The sequence below is a fragment of the Myotis davidii genome, unplaced genomic scaffold, assembly GCF_000327345.1.
Source record: "Myotis davidii unplaced genomic scaffold, ASM32734v1 scaffold120, whole genome shotgun sequence".
Lineage (NCBI taxonomy): Eukaryota > Metazoa > Chordata > Mammalia > Chiroptera > Vespertilionidae > Myotis > Myotis davidii.
The window spans coordinates 5,433,900-5,454,777 of NW_006294778.1; the positions used below are offsets into that span (position 1 = coordinate 5,433,900).

The following is a 20,878-nucleotide window of genomic DNA, read 5'->3' on the forward strand; positions in this document are numbered from 1 at the left end:
GATGTAGAGAAGTTTAAACCATTTGCTTAGTCATCCATTCACTCACTCAACATATATTTGAGTGCATGGTATTTATAGCTGCAGTCGCTGCTCTAATTTGCCCGCATACAGCTAGAAAGTAGCAGAGCTGGGATTCCGACTCTGATCCAGTAACTGAAAAATGCAAAAATGTCTCACTGTTCTGTTATATTGCACCTTCTGTAATGAATAAGAGGTACGTTTACATCACTTTCAAGTGAGACTGTGGTGTCCTCTTTATAGCTGTTTCAAAATTTATTTATTTATTTATTTAGGTAATCCTCACCTGAGGGTATTTTTTCCATTGATTTTTTTTTCTGAGAGAGAGAGAGAGAGAGAGAGAGAAACATTGATGTGAGAGAGACACATCGATTATTTGCCTACCACACGTGCCTCAAATCAAACCTGTGACCCTTCAGTGCACCAGCCAACACTTATAACTGTTTAGATTTGTATTCTCTTTTTTTGCTATGCCATGTCCATTTGATGTAATGTCTTTTTAATAGATGTAATATATGTATTTAAACATAAAGTGCCATTTTCTCTCCCACTTTTTAAGATTGATGTGGTTTTTCAAATTATATTGTAAATTGTTAACAGCACCTACTAATCCTTGTTTAGTTAAAGTCTCAAACAGGAACCAAATGACTGTGTTTCCCTTTACAAAAATGTGAACCTCGGGTGTTATTTTAACTGGAAGTGAACTGAGGGAGAGGGGAGAACCTATTATTTTTGTTGTTTTTGTTTTTCACATAATCCGGTTTGAACTAAACTGTAACAACTTCATTCACTGCTAAACTCAACCTGGAATTAAATTTCAAAGAAATTGTTGGGGCTCTCTTCATCACTAATACTAGTTTTAGGAGTTCTTTAATAAAGGAAAAAGTGAAGAACTAGATTTTTTAAAAAGCTTTCTGGATATCAGGCCACTTTGTAACTGTAATGATTAGAACCAGGGTGGGAGAGAAGTTAGAAGATGGAGAAAGGAAAGTAGTTGAATCAAAGTTACAGAGTTACTTAGGGTCATCTCTTCTTCCTTCACAGATCCCCAGTAAGCATTTCTATTCTGGCCCTAATCAGCAAAATCTTACTGAGACTTCAAATTTAAATGTGGCGGGGGGGAGGGGGGGGGCGCACAATGCAAGTTCTGTGCATATTGCAAATAAAACTCAGCAGAAATTTAACCTTTTATAGTGAATTTTAAAGTCAAAGGTACCCTATAAACAGAACAGTCAGATGTGTTATTTTGACACAGACTTGTAACATGCTTAGAACACTGAGGTTTTAATCATTTTTAAATATTCTAAAATGCTTTTTTAAAAAAATCTTAAGTATAGGCAGAAGTGCTTAGAATTCTCACGTAATCTAAAAAACTTTATAGTGCTTATCTTTGTATTTTTTTTAATCCTCACCCAAGTATATTTTTCCATTGATTTTTAGAGAGAATGGGAGATAAAGGGAAAGACAGAAATATCGAAGTGAGAGAAACACATTTATTGGTTGCTTCCTGCATAAACCCCAACCAGGGGGGCTCAGACCAGGGAGGAGCCTGCAACCGAGGTATGTGCCCTTGACTGGAATCTCACCCGGGACCTTTCAGTCCAAAGGCCAACGCTCTGTCCACTGGGCCACTGGCTAGGGCTGTAGTGCTTATCTTCTACATCCAATTTTAAGTCCACCATTGGACTTAATCTGCAACCAAATAATGATTTGCTTAAAACCCTATGTAATGCTACATGTTTACAACTGCTTTTACAACTTTTACAACTTCTGAGCTTATGTGTCAGATGAAGCTTAGTAAAATGAGCAATTGCTCTTTTTTCTGACTTCTAGGACATGTGCAGTCCAGTGTGATATACCAAGAGATCCATTATTTTAAAATACTGTTTTTCTTTTAGCGGATTAGGTATTTTACAAATCTGAAAAAATCTACAGGATTTTATTTTTGTTTCCATGTTTAACTATTCACTCTGTATTTTTTCTTCTCATCTTCTTTTGCACTTTAATAAAATGCACTACCTTAGAAATAGGTGGGTGATAAATCAAGATTCTATCATGCTATTTAGAATGGTATGCAATTTAAAACTTATGAATCGTTTCTGGAATTTACCATTTAATATTTTTGGACTATGGTTGACCTGGGTAACTAAAACCACAGAGAAAGGAGGACTACTGTATTTCACAATTGTGGTTGTTACTAGATTAGATATCAAGGTTGTTTAGATAAGAATATATTGATGTTTAGGTCAGTGTCCTTCATGTCTTGCATGAATAAATCATTCCTATGATCTTGTATTGTTTTTTTAAAAAATGTCATTTTATTTTGGTGAGGTTTTTTTATTTTAATATATATTTTTATTGATTTCAGAGAGAAAGGGAGAGGGAGGGAGAGATAGAATCAATGATGAGAATCATTGATCGACTGCCTCCTGCACGCCCCCTACTGGGGATTGAGTCCATAACCCTGGCATATGCCCTTGACCAGAATCGAACCTGGGACCCTTCAGTCTGCAGGCCAATGCTCTATCCACTGAGCCAAAACAGGTAGGGTTTGGTGAGGTTTTGATAAAGTAGATGAGAGTAGGTAAAATGAGTGCTAAAGCCAAAGGTTAATATACCACATGAATCTGCATCTAAAATAAATGAGAATTATTGCTCTAGAAAGTAAAGTCATCCCTCAGTATTCACGGGAGATTGGTTTTAGGACCTGCAGAGACACTAATATCTCGGGATGCACAAGTCCTTTATGTAAAACTGGAGGCCCACTGTACCAATTCATGCACGGGTGGGATCACTCGAGCCTGGCCTGCAATTGGGCTGATTGGGGCCGCAGTAGGTTGGCTGCCCGGGGGACGGGACGGTGGGAGGTTGGCTGTGGGAGTGCACTGACCAGTGGGGGTCACTTCCTGCATTGAGCATCTGCCCCTGGTGGTCAGTGCATGTCATAGTGACCGGTTGTTCAGTCATTCTGTTGCTTAGGCTTTTATATATATAGATGGTGTTGTATTTGCATATAATCTGCACACATCCTCCTATACACTTCAAGTCATTTCTAGATTACTTAAAATACCTAATACAATGTAAATACTATGTAAATAATTGTTGTGCTCTGTTATTTAGGGAATAATGACAAGAAAAAAAAAAAGTACATATTTAGTGCAGACACAACCATTGTAGTCCATCTACTTAGTAAATGTTAGCAATGCATAACTTTCTCCTTAATATTTTTGTTCTGTTTGTTTGAATCCAAGGATGCAGGCCCTGTAGGTATGGAGGGCCGACTGTATAACATTTTTGTCCAAGCCTCTTTAATCTTCTGTATCAACAAGTAATTTTCAAAATAAATGTTTTTATTCTCATTTCCTCTTTACTAAGACTTGTATTTTAATCCTTAGCCTCTCTGGTATGAATCATTGACTGACTACTCATTGAAGGACAATTTAGTTTTATGATCTAAACCTGAAAAAATTTAATATCGATTTTTAAATATGAATCATTGAGTATTAATTGAAGGACAATTTAGTATTATGATCTAACCTTGAAAAGAACTTAATACCAATTTTTAAATAATTTCAAATAAACAGCATCTGTCTTAGGAAATTTGATCAGAAAAATTTGATCCCCAGTGTTTATAGAACAGTAGCATCCTTTGTCTTAGTAAGAAAAGAATTTATTTATTAGCTTTGAATAAGAAAAATCTTATCTAGGAAATACTCGGTAATTTCCATCTTTTTGAATTAATAAGCTTTATTTTTTTAAAGCAGTTTTAGCTTCACAGAAACACTGAGCAGAAAGCACTGAGTTTCCATATACTTGCTAATCCCTCACCTCCACACACAATCTTTCCTGCTAATCAGCATCCTCCACCAGCGGGAGGGATTTGTTAAAACCAATTTGTTATAATTTACATTGACACATAATCACCTATGGCATCATGTTTTATTTGTGTGTGTATTTTTAAAATATATTTTTATTGATTTCAGAGAAGAAGGGAAAGGAGAGAGAAATAGGAACATCAATGATTAGAGAGAATCATTGATCGGCTGACTCCTGCTCACACACTACAGGTTATTGAGCCCACAGCCCTATCATGTGCCCTGACCAGTTATTGAACTGTGATCTCCTGGTTCGTAGGTTGATACTCAACCACTGAGCCACTGGGCTGGCATCGTGTTTTAACAGTGTAAAACTCTTTCAAAACAATGTAAAATTCTTTCAAAACAGTACCTTGGGGAAAAAAAAGTACCTGGAATTGCAGTATTTGAGCTCAGATTATTTTACTTGTTTGAAGACTTACTATTTATTCTTAGCTGAAAATTGTCATAATGATAATTCCTACTTCATACATTTGGTGTGAAATTTCAAATGATACGTAAAAGTCAGAAATTATCATTCAGTTTACACATTAATTTACTGTAGGATATCTGCAATTGCTAAGCTTCTGTGGTGAATGAAAAGATTGATTAAATTGACCAATATGTAATTTTCATGATTTTTGGGAAAACACTTATAATTTTGGGAGGAATTCATATATATGGTATTTTATAAACCTGTGTTACCTTTATATAAAAGCCTTCTGTGAACAAATCCTAGAAATCAAAGTTAAAGTTAGCTTTGAATGCCATTAAAACTAGATTTTGATGTTTTATTTGTGAATTATATCTTTAAAAATATCAAGATGCTCATCTTAAAAATAAGTGAAAAAGCACTACCTACTCTGTGGTGGCTTTCATTTTTTCTCTCTTTCTAAATATGGGCAAAATGACCAAATCTGCTTATGAGATATCCTAGAAAGCAGTCAAATTGCTGTGTATTGGCCAACTAGAAAACTGGCAAACTGCTCTTACACTGTCACTAAATATAATAATGTTTAGGATTAGGGCACTTTAAATAAATGTTCTTATGGTTCATAATTTATGATGTTACTTTTGTGTGGTGATAGATGATAGGTAGGTAGATAGATAGATAGATATAGATAATTTAATTGTGCAGAGTAACTAGAACACAGTAAGCCTATGGTTCTAGTTTATTTGGGATTTTGATGGTAGATTGATTCCTTTTGCTTTTTAGAACTCTGGTGTGTGGTGTGTGTTTTTGTTTGTTTTTTAATTCTTTTCAACATGAACTGCTCACCTTTCAATTTCATCTCCTTTTACTTTTCAAACTTGAGAAGTTTGAATTTAGGACTAATTGTATATACTTACGTGTTAAAGTAATTTATAAAGGCAGATACTGTTCCAGGTTGTCTCGTGTTAATTTTTTATTACTATTTTCTGTGAAGAATTTCTTCATTCATCAACAAATAATTACTAGGCTCCTATTAAGTATCAAGTACTATCCTGGGCACTGGGGAAAAGCAGTGAACAGAAACTCTGTCCTGGGAGGAGTTTACATTCTGATCCCAGTATTGATTGTAGCTCTGATAATGAGTTTGATAAGGCTGTAAATGTAGCTTCTTATCTGTGAAACAGTTTTATAAAATAATTGTGAAGCATGCTAATGAAAATAATAGGATACTTTAGTTCCTATTCCTACTCATGTAAATGAGAGAGTAGTATATTAGAAAATTACATACTTAAACCATAGTTTTTATTATTTTCCAATCTGCCCTTTGTTAACCATATGTTTATTTTAATCAGACTTCCTTCTTTTGTTTCTAATCTTTTCCAGAAGCTGGCAGACCTTTCTCTTCGTATCCAGCAAATTGAAACAACTCTCAATATTTTAGATGCAAAGGTTTGTATTTCTGAATAATTTATGGGAAAAACTTTGCTGTACACTTACCAACTTTCTCAGTTGTACTTCAATTGCACTTAATAACTAATTAAACAGCTCCTGCATCCTGAGGTGTGTTCTTTGTTTTTTTTAATTCATTATAATTTAAAAAGGAAAAGAAATTTATTATGAGCCTGAGTCTATTTAAATGTACACATGACCCTAGCTGGTTTGGTTCAATGGATAGAGCATTGGCCTGTGGATTGAAGGGTCCCACGTTCGATTCCGGTCAAGGGCACATGCTCGGATTATGGGCTCCATCCCCAGTGTGGGGCCTGCAGGAGGCAGCCAATCAATGATTCTCTCTCATCATTGATGTTTTTATCTCTCCCTTTCCTTTCCTCTCTGAAATCAATAAAAATATTAAAAATAAATAAATGTACATATGGGTTGAGATTTCTTTCATTCTAGTCAAAAGTGTGAGTAACATGTTAACAAATTGAGCTATTACATAATTTGCTTCATTTGATGGAAAATTTTCAGTTTTCTTACTAGTAATCATTTGGTAACACAGTAAAAATTATATAAAACTTGAGATGTCTCCAGAGCAAAATTTGGAGAAAATATCAACTATTTTCTATTTACAAATATATTAAATACATATTGGAGAATACACATTTTGATGTCAGAAATTACAAAAGATAACTAGCAAAAATGGGTGTTTTGATTTGAAACCTTGCAGATTTTGTGCGGTGTTTCTGTTTATAAAGTAAGGGAAACACTAGTATATTTTGTGACTTTGTCATTTTACCAAAAAAAATCTGAAAAAAATATTACATATTTATTAGGAAGTAAAATGACTAATATTTTTAGCATAAGGATTAGGATGTCTAGTTTATACTTTCTATATCTTCTGATAGACTTCAGCCACTATATTTCTCTCAGAACATTTCTTTAGCTTGGAAAATTTAGGATACCAGGCCTTGAATATGTGCAAAAAATTATAGCAGCCATCCCCACTTGAAACTATTTGGGCCATAGCCAATGTGCTAAGTCCTGTCATCAGTCAACAGTTCTCAATAAACACCACTGCTTCAGGTCTTATTAATATTGGTGTTTTTTTTTCATTATTCTTTATTATAGTTATGTGTCTTGTTTTGATGTTTGGGGAATTCTTGAGTTAGAGTCCAAGGTCATAAATTAAGTTACTATGTGGACAAGTTAACCTTAATTATTTCAATAGTCATAGAGTTAATCTCCGAAACTAGCCAAACATCTGACAAATGTATATCATTGATATGAAGGTGAAATTGGAAAAGAGGTTTTGCATGGATTGTGCAACTCCAACCTGAAATGCTCAACCACTGACAGCACACCCATCTTTTGTGCATGAAAAATAAACACATTTTAGTAGCATTCAGTGGTAAATGTTTAAAGAAAGAAGAAAAGAGTGAGCTGTGTCAGACATTAAAATGTGATGACGAGTTTTGTCAGCCCTGGCCAAGTAGCTCAGTTGTTTAGATTCCTAGTCAGGGCACATGGGAGAATCAACCAATGGATGCACAAATAGATGGAACAACAAATCAATATTCTCTCTCTCTTCCTCTCTCTAAAATCAGTATATTAAAAAACAACAACAATATGTCTTGGAAGTTTTTAAAAAATTATAATAAATATCTTTAGAAAAAGAGTTTTGTCACTTCTGAAATAAAAGATACTTAAAATGTGCTACAAAGCCCTGGCCGTGTGCCTAACTGGTTGGAGCGTCAGCCTACATACCTGTCTCCGGTTCTATTCCGGGTCAAGGGCAGATACCTGGGTTGCAGGTTTGATCCCTAGCTCCCATCTGGGCAAGTGTGGGAAGCAATCAGTTGATGTGTCTCTCACATTGATGTTTCTCTCCCTCTCCTTCTCCCACTCCCTCTTCCTCCCTTCCACTCTCTCTAAAAATCAATGAAATCAATTGAAAAAATATCCTCAGATGAGGATTTTTTTTAAAAAAGTGCTACACAGCACTTTGTTTTTACAAAGTATGTTTAGTAATAATCTTTTAACAATTTTGTGAGGTAAATTTTTTTTTTATCCCCACTCTACAGGTGAGAAAATTGAGGCCTACGAAGATTTATACAAGGTCACGTGCTTGTGACCTAAAAGCAGGCACTTTGACTCCAAAGCCCATGCTCTCATTACTTACACTGGGATTTCTTATATTTTCAAAGTAATTCCTGGGAAAAGAAAGTTTATAATCTAAGTTAGATTTATAAGAAATTGTTCAAAAATATTTTATTTGTGATTGCCTTTCCCATTTTAAGTAGTTTGTGGCGTGGCAAATTTCAAACACCAAAAATGAGATTTTTATAAACTTGTTTCTCTAGGCTTAAAAACATAATAGCTATTTAAAACACACACCTAGAGATTTACAATATTTAAGCACCTATTATTATCCTCATATACCAACATGAATTTTCTTTTCTCAGTTGTCATCTATCCCAGGCCTAGATGATGTCACAGTTGAAGTCTCCCCTGTAAGTGTCACTGGAGTCACAAATGAAACCACTTCAGAGCCATCACAGGTAAGTATTAACTTCCAAGAAACATGAGCAAATCTTCTGGTTGAACCAGGTAGACCTAAGCAGCAGATTTGATGGAAGAAATTAAACATGTATGGCTTGAATAGTAATATTTTAAAGCCTTAAGATAGAAAATGAAGCCCTAGCCAGTTTGGCTCAATGGATAGAGCATTGGCCTGCGGACTGAAGGGTCCTAGGTTCAATTCTGGTCAAGGGCACATTCCCGGATTGCGGGCTCGATCCCCAGTGGGGGTTGGGGGGGTGTGAGAGGCAGCCGATCAGTGATTCTCTCTCATCATTGATGCTTCTAACTCTCCCTCTTCCTTCCTCTCTAAAATCAATAAAAATATATTTTTAAAAAGATAGAAAATGAAGTTTGAAAAAATAATTAGCTGTTTTGTTATTTTGAAGGGCTTCCTGAAGTTTATTCTTTCTTTGATCTATACAGGACTAGGAAAAGTCTTGAATATAATTATTTTCTTCAAGCTCACGATGGAAATTTTTTCTAAGTTTTTATAAAATTACTTTTTCTTATGAAAGCTTTCAAATATACACAGTAATAGAACAGTACAGGGAATATCCAAATGCCCATTACTCAGATTCACTAGTTAAGATTTTGTGGCCAACCTTCATCTCTATCACTTGCTCTAGTGAGTCCCAGGCATCTTGTCATTTCATCTCTGTGTAAATCCTGGAGCATCTCTGAAAAGTTCTGACATCTTGCAGAACCACAATGTCTTTATCATGCACCATATAATTGACAGTAACTGCCCCATATTATCTAACATCTTGTTACTCCGAGTGTGCTCCATGCACCAGCAGTGTGGTCATCACCTTGGGGCTTATTAGAAACCTCAGGCTCCACCCCAAACTTACTAACTCAGAATCTGCTTTTATAAAAAAAGGTATTTTATTGATTTCAGAGAGAGGAAGGGAGAGAGAGAGAGAAAAGAGAAAAACGTCCATGTGTGAGAGAAACATCTATCGCAGCCTCCCACATGTGCCCCGACCGGAAATTGATTCCACCTGCTTTGGTGCACAGATGGCGCTCCAACCAACTTAGCCACACTGGCCAGGGATCCTGGTTCATGGATCTATGCTCAACTACTGAGCAGCACCGGCTGGGCCAGAATCTACATTTTAACAAGATCCCTAGGTGGTTTGTAGGTCCTTGAAAGTTGAAAGATACTGATCTAAGAAATACTAATTATCTAAAAAAGTGTGTTTCTGGATTTGATTTGTTCAGATCTATAACATAGTAAGGGTCACACTTTACACTTGGTTCTTATGCCATAATGTCCATTTATCCTCTGTATAAGTCTAAATTCCTTATTTTATTTCAAGAAATAAAAATTGATTGAGACTAATCTCTAGTGTATCTCAGTGAGGTATTAAAATTCCAAATAAAATCATCACTAAAGTAGTGGTCTACCAAGTAATACTGAACAAGTAGACTCCCCATCTATATGGAATTCTGCATTTGTACATGGAGATACTTTTCACAGGATTTTTTTAGATTATTATTGTATTGACCATGATGATAATGATTAACACATAAAGGGTGCCAAGCATACTTCTAAGTGCCTTTCCTCCCTCCCTCCCTCCCTCCCTCCTTTCTTCCCTCCTCCCCTCCTTCCCTTCCTCCCTCCCTTTCCCTTTTTCTCTCTCTAAAATCAATAAAAACATTTTTTATTTAATGTATTTTTATTGATTTCAGAGAGAAAGGGAGGAGAGAGAGATAGAAACATCAATGATGAGAGAGAATCACTGGTCAGCTGCCTCCTGCGTGCCCCATATTGGGGATTGAACCCACAACCTGGGCATATGCTCTGACCAGAAATTGAACAGTGACCTCCTGGTTCATAGGTTGATGCTCAACTGGAGCCATATATTTAGATATAGGTGTCTGGAATAAATTAGATAACCATTTACTTAACAATTAGATACTAGAAAATTTAACAACCATTTAATATAGGAAATTCTATCATGATGGCCATTGGAATATATAATATATGAGAGGAAATGCAGGTGTTTAACTTTACGAGGTTCTTTCAATTAAATGTGGACCACCCTTTTCCTAAAATATGACATGTAAAAATATTAAGAAAGTGTTCCCACTCTACCTAATAGAGTGGGTACTAGCTGTCAGATGTTCCTATAAATTTTTAAGTGGTATCTGTGTAACTTTGAATATTAATTTTCCAAATGTAATTATGAATGCCACCTATAATACATCTTTTAAAACTTAGGCAGTTGTATTTGTCCTGCCTATTTAAGGTCTCAAAAAACTATTATGAGTAATCTTAGAAAAATTTTCTAAAATTCAGAATAATCTGATATATCTGGCAATTTTATTTTTAAATTGTATATTAGTTCATTTGGAGAATTTATGAAGTTCTGTTGGCCTCCTGAGTTTATAAATTGTGGTAAAGTTGTGTGTTGATTAGCTTAATAATATAATTGTTTATCATGTTCTTAATATCAAATCAAGTTATTTTGTCTTCATTGTTAATTGGTATATTTTTGTAAGACATTTTGAAATGGACTTAAGTATTAAGTATTGCTTAATATGGAATTTCCATTGGCATTACAGTCAACTCCCTTATCAGATAAAGGACGAACATGCCTTTTTTCTTAATCATCCATTCCTTGCAATCTCTATATGAGTCAAATATCCAAGATTTGCATTCTGATTTTTCTGCAACTTAAATTTCATGGTACGGATTTCATCGTTACTCACAATAGAACATCCAGTTGTACAGATTGAGAATAAAATGAGGAGCAGTGGAGAGATGTGATAGAAAATTTATTGGGTCATTCAATTAGGAAAGGTGTAAGACCTGACATAATTAAACCTTGTGGGGTTCTTATTATTACGCAAAAGTTAACGGCTAAGTTTTGAGATCCAGAAAGCCTGCATGTAATTATCATTTATTCAGCTGTAATATTGTATGAGTTTATTATTCATAATTTTTTAAGAACTTACTTGGGTCTTGTTTGAATTTTTTATTTAATTAAATGTTTTGGACTTTTTGTATTTATTTATTTTATATATGAATAAAATACACACACACACACACTCCTTTTTGTGCACTTAATGGTGTCATATAACAGTAGAAACCTGAAGAATTTTGGGATGTTTTATTCACTTCAGTTTTTTTTGACAGATTTAATTTATATTTGAATTATCTGAGGAAGAACCTTACTGTATAATTCACATTCATATTTTTAAAACTATGGATATTTAAAGATATTTCTTGATTTGTCTACATTTCAGCATAGACATAAAATTGACTTCATCCTGTTAAGGAAATTCCTCTTAATGCTGATATACAGATAATGAGCGAGAATTCATAAAAGGAAACTTACTTTAAATGTTCAGGTTGATAGAGAAATCCATAACTTTATAGAGACAGGCCTACCTTTGCACTTAAGAGAGGGCAGGGTAGCTGCCTGGACACAGTACTGTGAGAACTCGTTAGATTAAAGATCATTCCCCAGTATTCTTCCCTATAAGTAGTATTTAGTCTTTAATCTTGACTTTGTGAAGAATGCTACCATTAATAGTTCCATCAGTAGCTGAAATACACAAAACCAGATAAATATTGTCTAAAAAGTGGGTTTTTCTTCCATAAATTTTCTGGGCATTGCTTTCTGAGATGTTAGAATCGCCATAGCTACTTAGAAAAAGATTGTTTAGTAAATGAAGAATTCAATTGTGTAGATGGTAGATACCTGGAAAATGAGTTCATTGTCCATTAGAGTTGAACAATAGACAAATCAAATAGTTTTATTAGCTTTATTAGAAGTTTTATTAAAGTAATATGTCCACCTATAATGCATCTTTTTTTATCAGCACCCTGGGGATAAGTAAAGCAAAATTCTAATATTTTTATTTCCATAAATATATTTGCATTCTTAAGGAACAATATAGTGTTTTTAAGTATAGCTTCCTCTGAAGTCATTTCAATGTTTATAAATATTTGGAAACATACATCTTATAATTAAATTATTGCTATTTAAATTTATAAATATGATTTTTCTGATATTAATTGCTTTAGAATTATAAAAAGAAACATCCCTTTTAAGTAACATGATGGACCCCTTTTGTGAACTGTCTAAAGATTTACACGCAATACTCTCTACAGCAGAACAGTTTACAAGAAACTGGACCACAGGAAAGTGAAGTAACAGCAGAAAATATCTTAACTGTAGCCAAGGATCCAAGATATGCCAGATATCTCAAAATGGTTCAAGTGGTAAGCTGATTTGGTCTGTCTTCTCTGTCTAGCAGCCTCATTTGAAATTCTTAACCCTGGAGGTTTCATGTTATTTTTCAACCTGAACAACTGCTAAACTGAGTGACCCAAGTTTTCTACTCTCTTACTTATTTCTTTCTGATATTCAATTAATGCACTGAAAAAAAAGTAACCAGAAGTCAACTCTTTCTAATTAAAATTGATCTCACACTTCAGACTAACAGTTTAATATAGATTTATATATATATATTTTTGCTTTACATAAGGTTATTGCAAATCTTGGATGTATTGATAGAGGAATGAAAGCGGACTATTCATACGGCTTTAGCTTAGTTCCCATATGCTAGCCCAAACAATTTTTTTGTATATTTTTATTCTGAATTTTATCTGTCAGTGGTTTGGTTCATAGAAAAGAGCATACATCTCTTGGCCATGTAAGGTAATGCTTTTAATTTGTTATATGATTTTAGAGTTTATATTTTTTTTCCTAGGAAATCACTCCATGGTATGATATCAGAAATATCTGCAGCTGTCTATAACACCAAAAGCCAATTTCCTTTCATTCCTGTAGGAAGTCCTATTATAGTTGAAGGAGCTAGCTGCCAATCACTTTTCGGTCAATTAAAAGAGTATGTTTTTGTACCATTCCATTATCAGGCAAAGGAAGAACTAATACTAAAGAAGAACAAATTTATTTTTGCTGTCCATGCATTTTTTATCACCAAAATAATTTAAAACAAATAGTATCTGGCAACCAGAAAGAGTGGATGGGTTCATTTGGAAGCTGCAGTGGTCACAGTGGGGAGGAGAAAGTACCTTCGCTTTTCCTGGCTGTCAGAGCAGTGGGTTTGTCACTTTAAGAATTCTCCGTAGTCAATACCCTGGGCTCTATCCAGTCTGTAGGAAAAACTGAACCAGACTTTGGGATGAAACTATATGAAGTCCTTTTATTAAAAGAATAAAGCAGAGCTGTTTTGATCTGAACCATGATAAATTAGGTTTTTAAAGCTAGAATCCAGGAAAGCTTAAGCTAAGTCTAAAATGTGGACTGTTAAAAACTGTGTTTGACTCTCAAACAAAAGAGGAAAGAAAGGTTTCAGAGTGACTCTTCTTGCCTAACATATAAAGTATGAAATTGGAAAATCTACTGGATGGTTTCTATAAGAAGGCCCAGACATCTTTGATAAACGACTATATCTTAGAATAACTTGTATTCTTTTTTTTTTTAAATATATCTTCATTGATTTCAGAGAGGAAGGAAGAGGGAGAGAGATAGAAACATCAATGATGAGAGAGAATCATTGATCAGCTGCCTCCTACACGGCCCATACCGGGGAGCAAGCCCGCAACCTGGGCATTTGCCCTGACCAGAATCAAACAGTGATCTCCTGGTTCATAGGTCAACACTCAACCACTGAGCCATGCCGCCAGACATAACTTATATTCTTGATGCATTACCTCTGATTTTACAAGAACTTTAAAAATACTTATTTTCTTTTTCTGTATAAAACGCTGTCCATTTATTCCACAAGTGTTTATTAAACACTTACTTTAAGGTACTATACTAGGTATTGTCTAGATTTAATTTAGCCAGCTAAGGTTTCTAGATACCACTTGAAATTATTTTTGTTATTAATTATTTAGGCCAGTTCCATTACTTTTCAGAGTTATATATATAATATATGTGTGTATACACATATATATTTTTAAATGGCTCCTTTAGTATTCATTTTTTTATTCATATGCCTTCCTATCTCACTAGATGTAAACGCCAAAGTCCTTCAGAGGCCCACAAGATACTGTACAATTTAGCTCTCCCTTTACCTTTTTGATCCCTTACCTTGGCTTACTCTGCTCCAGCTCTACAGGCTTCCTTAATGTCCCTCGAGGCCTTTACATCTGCTGTTCTCTCTGCCTCAAACGTTTTTTCCCCAGACATCATCATGATGTACACCTTCACTTCCTTCAAATCTTTACCCATGTAGTACCTTCTCTCTGGCCCCATTCCTTTTACCCCTTACCTGCTGTATGTTTCTTCATATAAACTTCTGATATTATTTTAAATACTACATATCCTATCTATATACTGTGTTTGTGTATCCCCCTGTACGAAAATACAAACTCCATGAGGGTAGAGGATTACTTGAGGTACTGCACTATTCCCAGTTCCTAGAACAATACCTAACACATAGTGCCTACCAACAAATGGCCTGTTCTTCTCTAGGCCATTTACCTTTGGATGGGTTTTGGAGATAGATTTCTTTTTTACACTGTCAGTGATTTTTAGATTGACAAGCTCTGTCAAAATACACATTCCTGGTTCCTACCCTACTTAATTAAAATCTCTGAGTTTGGGACTTCACGCCAGAGCATATGTATTTCCACACAAAAAAAAAAGCCCTTCTCATTAAGAACTATTTAAAAATATTCCAACCTATATAATAACATCATTAAAATAAGTTTTATTTAGAAACATTTAAGAAAGAATAAATGATTATTTTATTTTTTTAAGTTCAATAGTACTTTAGCTTCAGCCCATTTCTTTTGCTTCATGTCACTGATTATCGCAGGGGTTTAGTTTCTCCTGCCTCGGACTTTTCCTGTTTTTAGCCCAATTTTTTTGATTTCAGTCCTTTGCCTCCTCTCTGCCTTTGGTACGGGTATTTCTGATTCCTCAACATTTCCAGGGTTCTGGAAGTGAACTTGGCCTATCTGTGCAGAGTCATCAATCATTCTTTTACCTGCTTTCCTGCTTTCAATTTCCATGTTATTGTGGTTCATATATACCTCTGAGTCATTAAAAGTGGAGTTTGAGCCTCACTGTTTGGGGGTAATTTTCAAGAGGAAAGGGCGAACATCTTTACACTGCCATCTTTAAACTGCAAGTTCATCCAAGTTAAATTTCATTTTATTGTTTTCAGTTTATTGTGCCAGCCTGGATCCCAGAATCTTATTTCCCAACTTTTGTTTCCTACCGCTCCCTGTCCTGAATTCCATTCTTCATACCAAACCACAAATCCTTCCCAATATATACTCCATGCTTTTCCACCTCTGAATCTAAATTCTCCTTCTCTTAATTACTGCATGCCCAGATTCTACTCATCTAACACATTCCTGTGAACACGTCCACTAAATCCTCCCAGATTCCTAACCCACAAACACGTAAAACTTAGGCAGTATCTCCCAACATTGACCAGTCTAACCACGATATCTACATTTTTTTGTGAAAATTATTCTTACCTACTTCAATGATTACTTACACATATGTTGTCTCTCCTATTGAAAAAGGAAATCATGAGAGGAAGAGCTGTGTCTTGATCTTTGTATTCACTTTAACACCTTGCCAATAAAGATGCTCCATCAATATTTACTGAATGGAATGTTTTATCCTGCAAATTAACTCTCCTTTCTAGCTTTGTGTCACCTGGAAATGTATAGAAGTGCTCCCATTTCTTCAAACTATTGATCTAAAATGTTTTGTAGGACCAAAGCAAAAATAGATCCAAGTAGTGGACTTCCTCACGGTTAACATGAATCTGCCAATCATTGTTCTGCTTAAGCCATCTATAAATCTACCATGTCTCCTGTTTCCTAAGTATACCATGAGTGACTGTCGAAATGTCCAATTACAGGTGTAGGCTACATGTTTGACAACGTCCTTGATTGTTTTTCCTGGACATGGTCACTACCACCGTTCCTGTCACTTCTGCATCATCATTCACTTCTGTCTCTTTGTTCAAATATAAGTATGAAATAGTTAAATTCGTTCGCCTCAATGCTCGCTTTATCTGTTAAAGGAGAAAATTTTCAGCATGTAAGAATTCATCAGATGCTCTGATTTGGGCAAAATTAAGCTGTCATTACATCATATCTGTATTTCGTCCTTATGCTTGTTTGCAACATGTTTCAGAAAACTTTAAGTGCTGCATCTGGTCAAGTGACCGAAAAGAATGCTCCTTCTGATAATACAGCTATTGCCATTTTTAGCTTCACTTAGGGTTTCCTTTATTCCATGCTCAAGAATTTCCATATATTTGGATATGTATTGATTTATTGGCATCTTTCTCCTGTTGTAAAACATTGTAAGACATGCCTTTCAAATGCCAGTTCTTATTTATTAATTTTATCCCACTAAGTGTTAATGATCCCTGATATTTACTTATTTTAAAATTTCATGTTTGCTCTATATAAATTCTCTCTCTCTCTCTCTCTCTCTCTCTCTCTCTCTCTCTCTCTCTCTCTTACTTTAGGCTATTGTTTTCGATATCCTTATATCTCTCCTCTTAATAATTACCTGCTAGTTCTCCCCACTGTTTTTTTTTCTCCTGTCATTAATTGAGGATTCTTAAAATTATTTTTTTACTGAGGTGGCATTGGTTAAAAACATTATATAAATTTCAAGTATACACCATTATTATTCAGGGTCTATACCAGGGGTGGGCAAACTTTTTGACTAGAGGGCCACAATGGGTTCTTAAACTGGACCGGAGGGCCGGAACAAAAGCATGGATGGAGTGTTTGTGTGAACTAATATAAATTCAAAGTAAACATCATTACATAAAAGGGTACGGTCTTTTTTTTTCAATAGTTTTACTCATTTCAAACGGGCCGGATCCGACCCGCGGGCCATAGTTTGCCCACGGCTGCTCTATACTCTATTGCATGCTCACCCCTAAAGTCTAGTTTCCATCCGTTACCATATATTCTTTGCCCTCCCCCCGCCCTCATCCCTTGCCTCTGGTAATCCCCTTTCTGTTTTCTGTATCTATAAGTTTATTTTTGTTATGTTAGTTCATGTTGCTTTTTTGTTTTATATTTCACATATAAGTGAAATCATACAGTTTTTGTACTTTTCCATTTGACTTATTTCACTTAGCATAATACCGAGATCTTTCTATGTTGTCACAAATGGCAATTTTTCCTTTTTTATGACTAATATTCCATTGTATATATACCACATATTCATTCATCCATCGATAGACACTTAGCTTGTTTTCATATGTTGACTATTATAAATAATACTGCAATAAACATAGGAATACATATGTATTTTTAGTTAGTGTTTTCATATTTTTCTGGATTAAATACCCAGATAAGGAATTGCTGGATCATATGGAAGTTTTATTTTTAATTTTTTTGAGGAACCTCCATACTGTTTTTCATAATGGCTCTACCAGTTTACAATTCCATAAACACTGTATGAGGGTTTCCTTTTCAACATCTTCTCTAACTCCTATTTCTTGTCTTTTTAATAATAGACATTCTAATAGGTGTGAGGTCTGTTGTGGTTTTGATTTGCATTTGCCTAATAATTAGTGATGTTGAACATCTTTTCATATGCCTGTTGGCCGTCTGTATATCTTCCTTGGAAAAATGTCTATTCAGGTTTCCTGCCCTGAGGATGTTTTACCCTTTGATTTCTATTTAAACCCCTTGTGGGTTTAGCTGAGCATCATCTTTTGGTTCTTCTGAATCACTTAGCACTTTTCCAGGAGTATAATCATTCTATTGTCATAAGTCATCATCAAAAATATTGTTCTTCAGCAGCATCTGCTTAGTTAGTAGTGTTTTCTATATCCATATCTTCACAGAACTGCAACTCTAGCTAGGAGAACAGATGACACCATCACCTATTGCAATCTATATCATTGAACCCTTCAGTTTCTGCCACTGACATGGGAAGAACCTAGATAGCTTTGTATCTCTGTACTTCCAGGTGGTGAAATGCCTTCCTCTTTTCTGTATTAATCTTCTAATCAATTGTCCATTCTCCTAAGGTGGTTCAGTTCCTTGAGTGTGACTGAGAACAAACAGGGCTCAATGGGTTATAGATAGAAAGGAAAACAAATGTGAACATTTCCTATAAGGAGTAACCTAATCCCAGGTCATTCTAGAGCAGCGGTTCTCAACCTGTGGGTCGCGACGCCTTTGGTGGTTGAACGACCCTTTCACAGGGGTCACCTAAGACCATCCTGCATATCAGATATTTACATTACGGCTCATAACAGTAGCAACATTATAGTTATGGAGTAGCAACGAAAATAATTTTATGGTTGGGTCACAACATGAGGAACTGTATTTAAAGGGCCAGAAGGTTGAGAACCACTGTCCTAGAGGGTAGCTTCTTTGAATATTGCCTTATCGATACTGGAAAGTGTTTCACTTTCCCAACAAAAGTTTAACTTTTTATTAAAACTCCCAATTTTTCTTGACCTCAGAAGGTGACTAAAGTTTCTCTAGCTTACCTGCTGCTCAAAATTTTGTTTTAGTTATTAATGTAGAGAAAGACTAGTATCTGCATAACTCATCAAAGCGTTGTACTTTGTCTATTGGCATGGTCTTGAGTAGTTTCTCACCCATTGTACACTGTACTACATGTTACCAAAGCTGAATTTTAGAAGCCTACAATCTGGATAGGGGATTGCTTGTATTAACAAAAGGAAAGATAACATTAGTATGGTCTAAAAAACAAACCAAAAAAAAAAAAATCTGTCTTTCTGGGGGGAAAAAATCACTATATACCAACAGTATAAAAATCTATTCTAGGATCCCCAAAATATTTCTATACCCTCAAAATGGAGTTAACAGTGCCAGAAGTCCTCTTACCTCCTACAGATAGTAATGGGATTTCTTTCATTTTTAATTGTCTTTATGTTTTTATCATTTAAAAATGAGTTATTGCTCCATAGCCAGATTCTTACACCTATCATTCCACTTAAGCTGAGTTTATCTTTTTCCAAAATGTGATGTTCTTTAACTCAGCATCTTAATACTCACTAAACCCTCAACCCTCTTGCGATGACTTCTCTTGCTTCCTTTCTGAATTTTTGTTTAGAACAATTTTATTCTCTCTAGTAAGGAAGAGAGTAGACAAATGTTTCCAAGCCATTTTAATTTTTCTGCTAAAATAATTTTGCTGACCACCCATGTAGTGGTCACTCAGTTTTGATAGCAAGACATAGGAAGTCTTACAAATCACAAATGTAGATTTTTTTAAAAAACTTTTCAGGCTTCAATGCACTATAATCTTTTTGGCTTTCTTCCTGAGCTGCCACGAAATCTGCCTTTTCCTGGGTCTAGCTATCTCCTGGAATATCCTCCTTTTACATTTGCTTCGCCTCACTTGTCACAGAACCTGCAAATCGATTTTAGAGCCTAAATTGTTAAAACTGCTTAATTAATATAAGCTCCTTTGAACATAAGCCAGCAGAATTCTTCAAATGTTACCAGTACCAGTTCACAGAGAAATAAGTAGTACCTTGTTTTTTGGTCTCCATACCTTTTCCTGTCACTTTCAGATTACTATCCTCTGTGGGGCATGAGTGATGGCAGTTCCAGAAAGGAGTTGTTTTTGTAAGACATCTGGATGTCGAAGAGTACACCCAGATCTGTACTCTGTGCTTCTGGTATGCAACATGATACAGTTTTTCAGCTTTGTCACACAATCCCTTGTGACCATGTTTGAGTCATGTCACCTTCTAAGACCAGTTTCTTCATACATAAAATGATATCTCTAGATTTTTCCTCTATTTAATTGATCCAGATTTGGATCTCATTATTAATGAATGTTCCTGGAACACCTGCTGGCATTTTCTGAGTTTTTTTTTTTTCCTTTTTAAGCAAGTTTTACACAAGATTTTTGAGTGAGTAATACTGTTGTGTTCCAAATGTGGCAGATAATTGATTTAATGCTTGTTGTTATAATAGTGCAGCACAAGCTTTTACTAAATTACATATTGCTTTTATAACTTAACTGGAATTGTGTACATAGATCACTTTTCCAACAATTCTCCCCCTTTTACTGGCAGGACTTGGTGAATCTTTTGCCAATAATAAATTGTGCATTGGAAAAGTCCGACTTCCACATTAAGAAGCTAATGACTTGTATTTTTTTAAACCAAATTTGCCAAAACAGTCTCTTCAGACACTTAGGCTTTTTTAAAGCTCTGTTTTCTTTGGCTGGCTCCAAATGTGAATTGAATAATCTCCTTGGTCCTGGTGGTTCTGGTGCATCTGTTGCCAACAGGGCATGTTGGCCTGCGGAAATGTGACTTCCATTACCTAAGGAGGACGAGTCTCCAACTGATTATTAAAGATGTCTACCAAGAAGTGATGTACCTTGGACCTTGTGAAACTAATCAGGCATGAAGTAGAGTGATGTACTTTAGATAAGGTGTAGTTTTTCTAAGAGTAATTAAAGGATTGAAAGCCTTGTTTGGGAACTCTAGAGAGCTCCAGGATAAGTTCCCCATCACTGATGAACAGTCTAGTCCAAAGTGTTCAGCCCTGGCCAAGTAACTCAGTTGGTTAGAGCGT

At 35.2% G+C, this 20,878-nt stretch overlaps 1 protein-coding gene across 5 annotated transcripts in view; it reads left to right on the forward strand.

Annotated features, from left to right (window-relative positions):
* Positions 1-20,878, forward strand: part of CCDC53 (coiled-coil domain containing 53) — a 38,758-nt gene that overhangs the window by 2,629 nt on the left and 15,251 nt on the right. The window contains exons 3-5 of one of the 5 annotated variants that reach the window (XM_006769365.2): positions 5,689-5,754; positions 8,211-8,306; positions 12,455-12,562. In XM_006769365.2, the coding sequence (XP_006769428.1) occupies positions 5,689-5,754; positions 8,211-8,306; positions 12,455-12,562 (270 nt within the window). Of the gene's footprint in view, positions 1-5,688; positions 5,755-8,210; positions 8,307-12,451; positions 12,563-20,878 lie in introns of all 5 variants that reach the window. The other 4 variants (XM_006769366.2, XM_006769364.2, XM_006769367.2 and 1 more) reach the window with 4 other exon arrangements.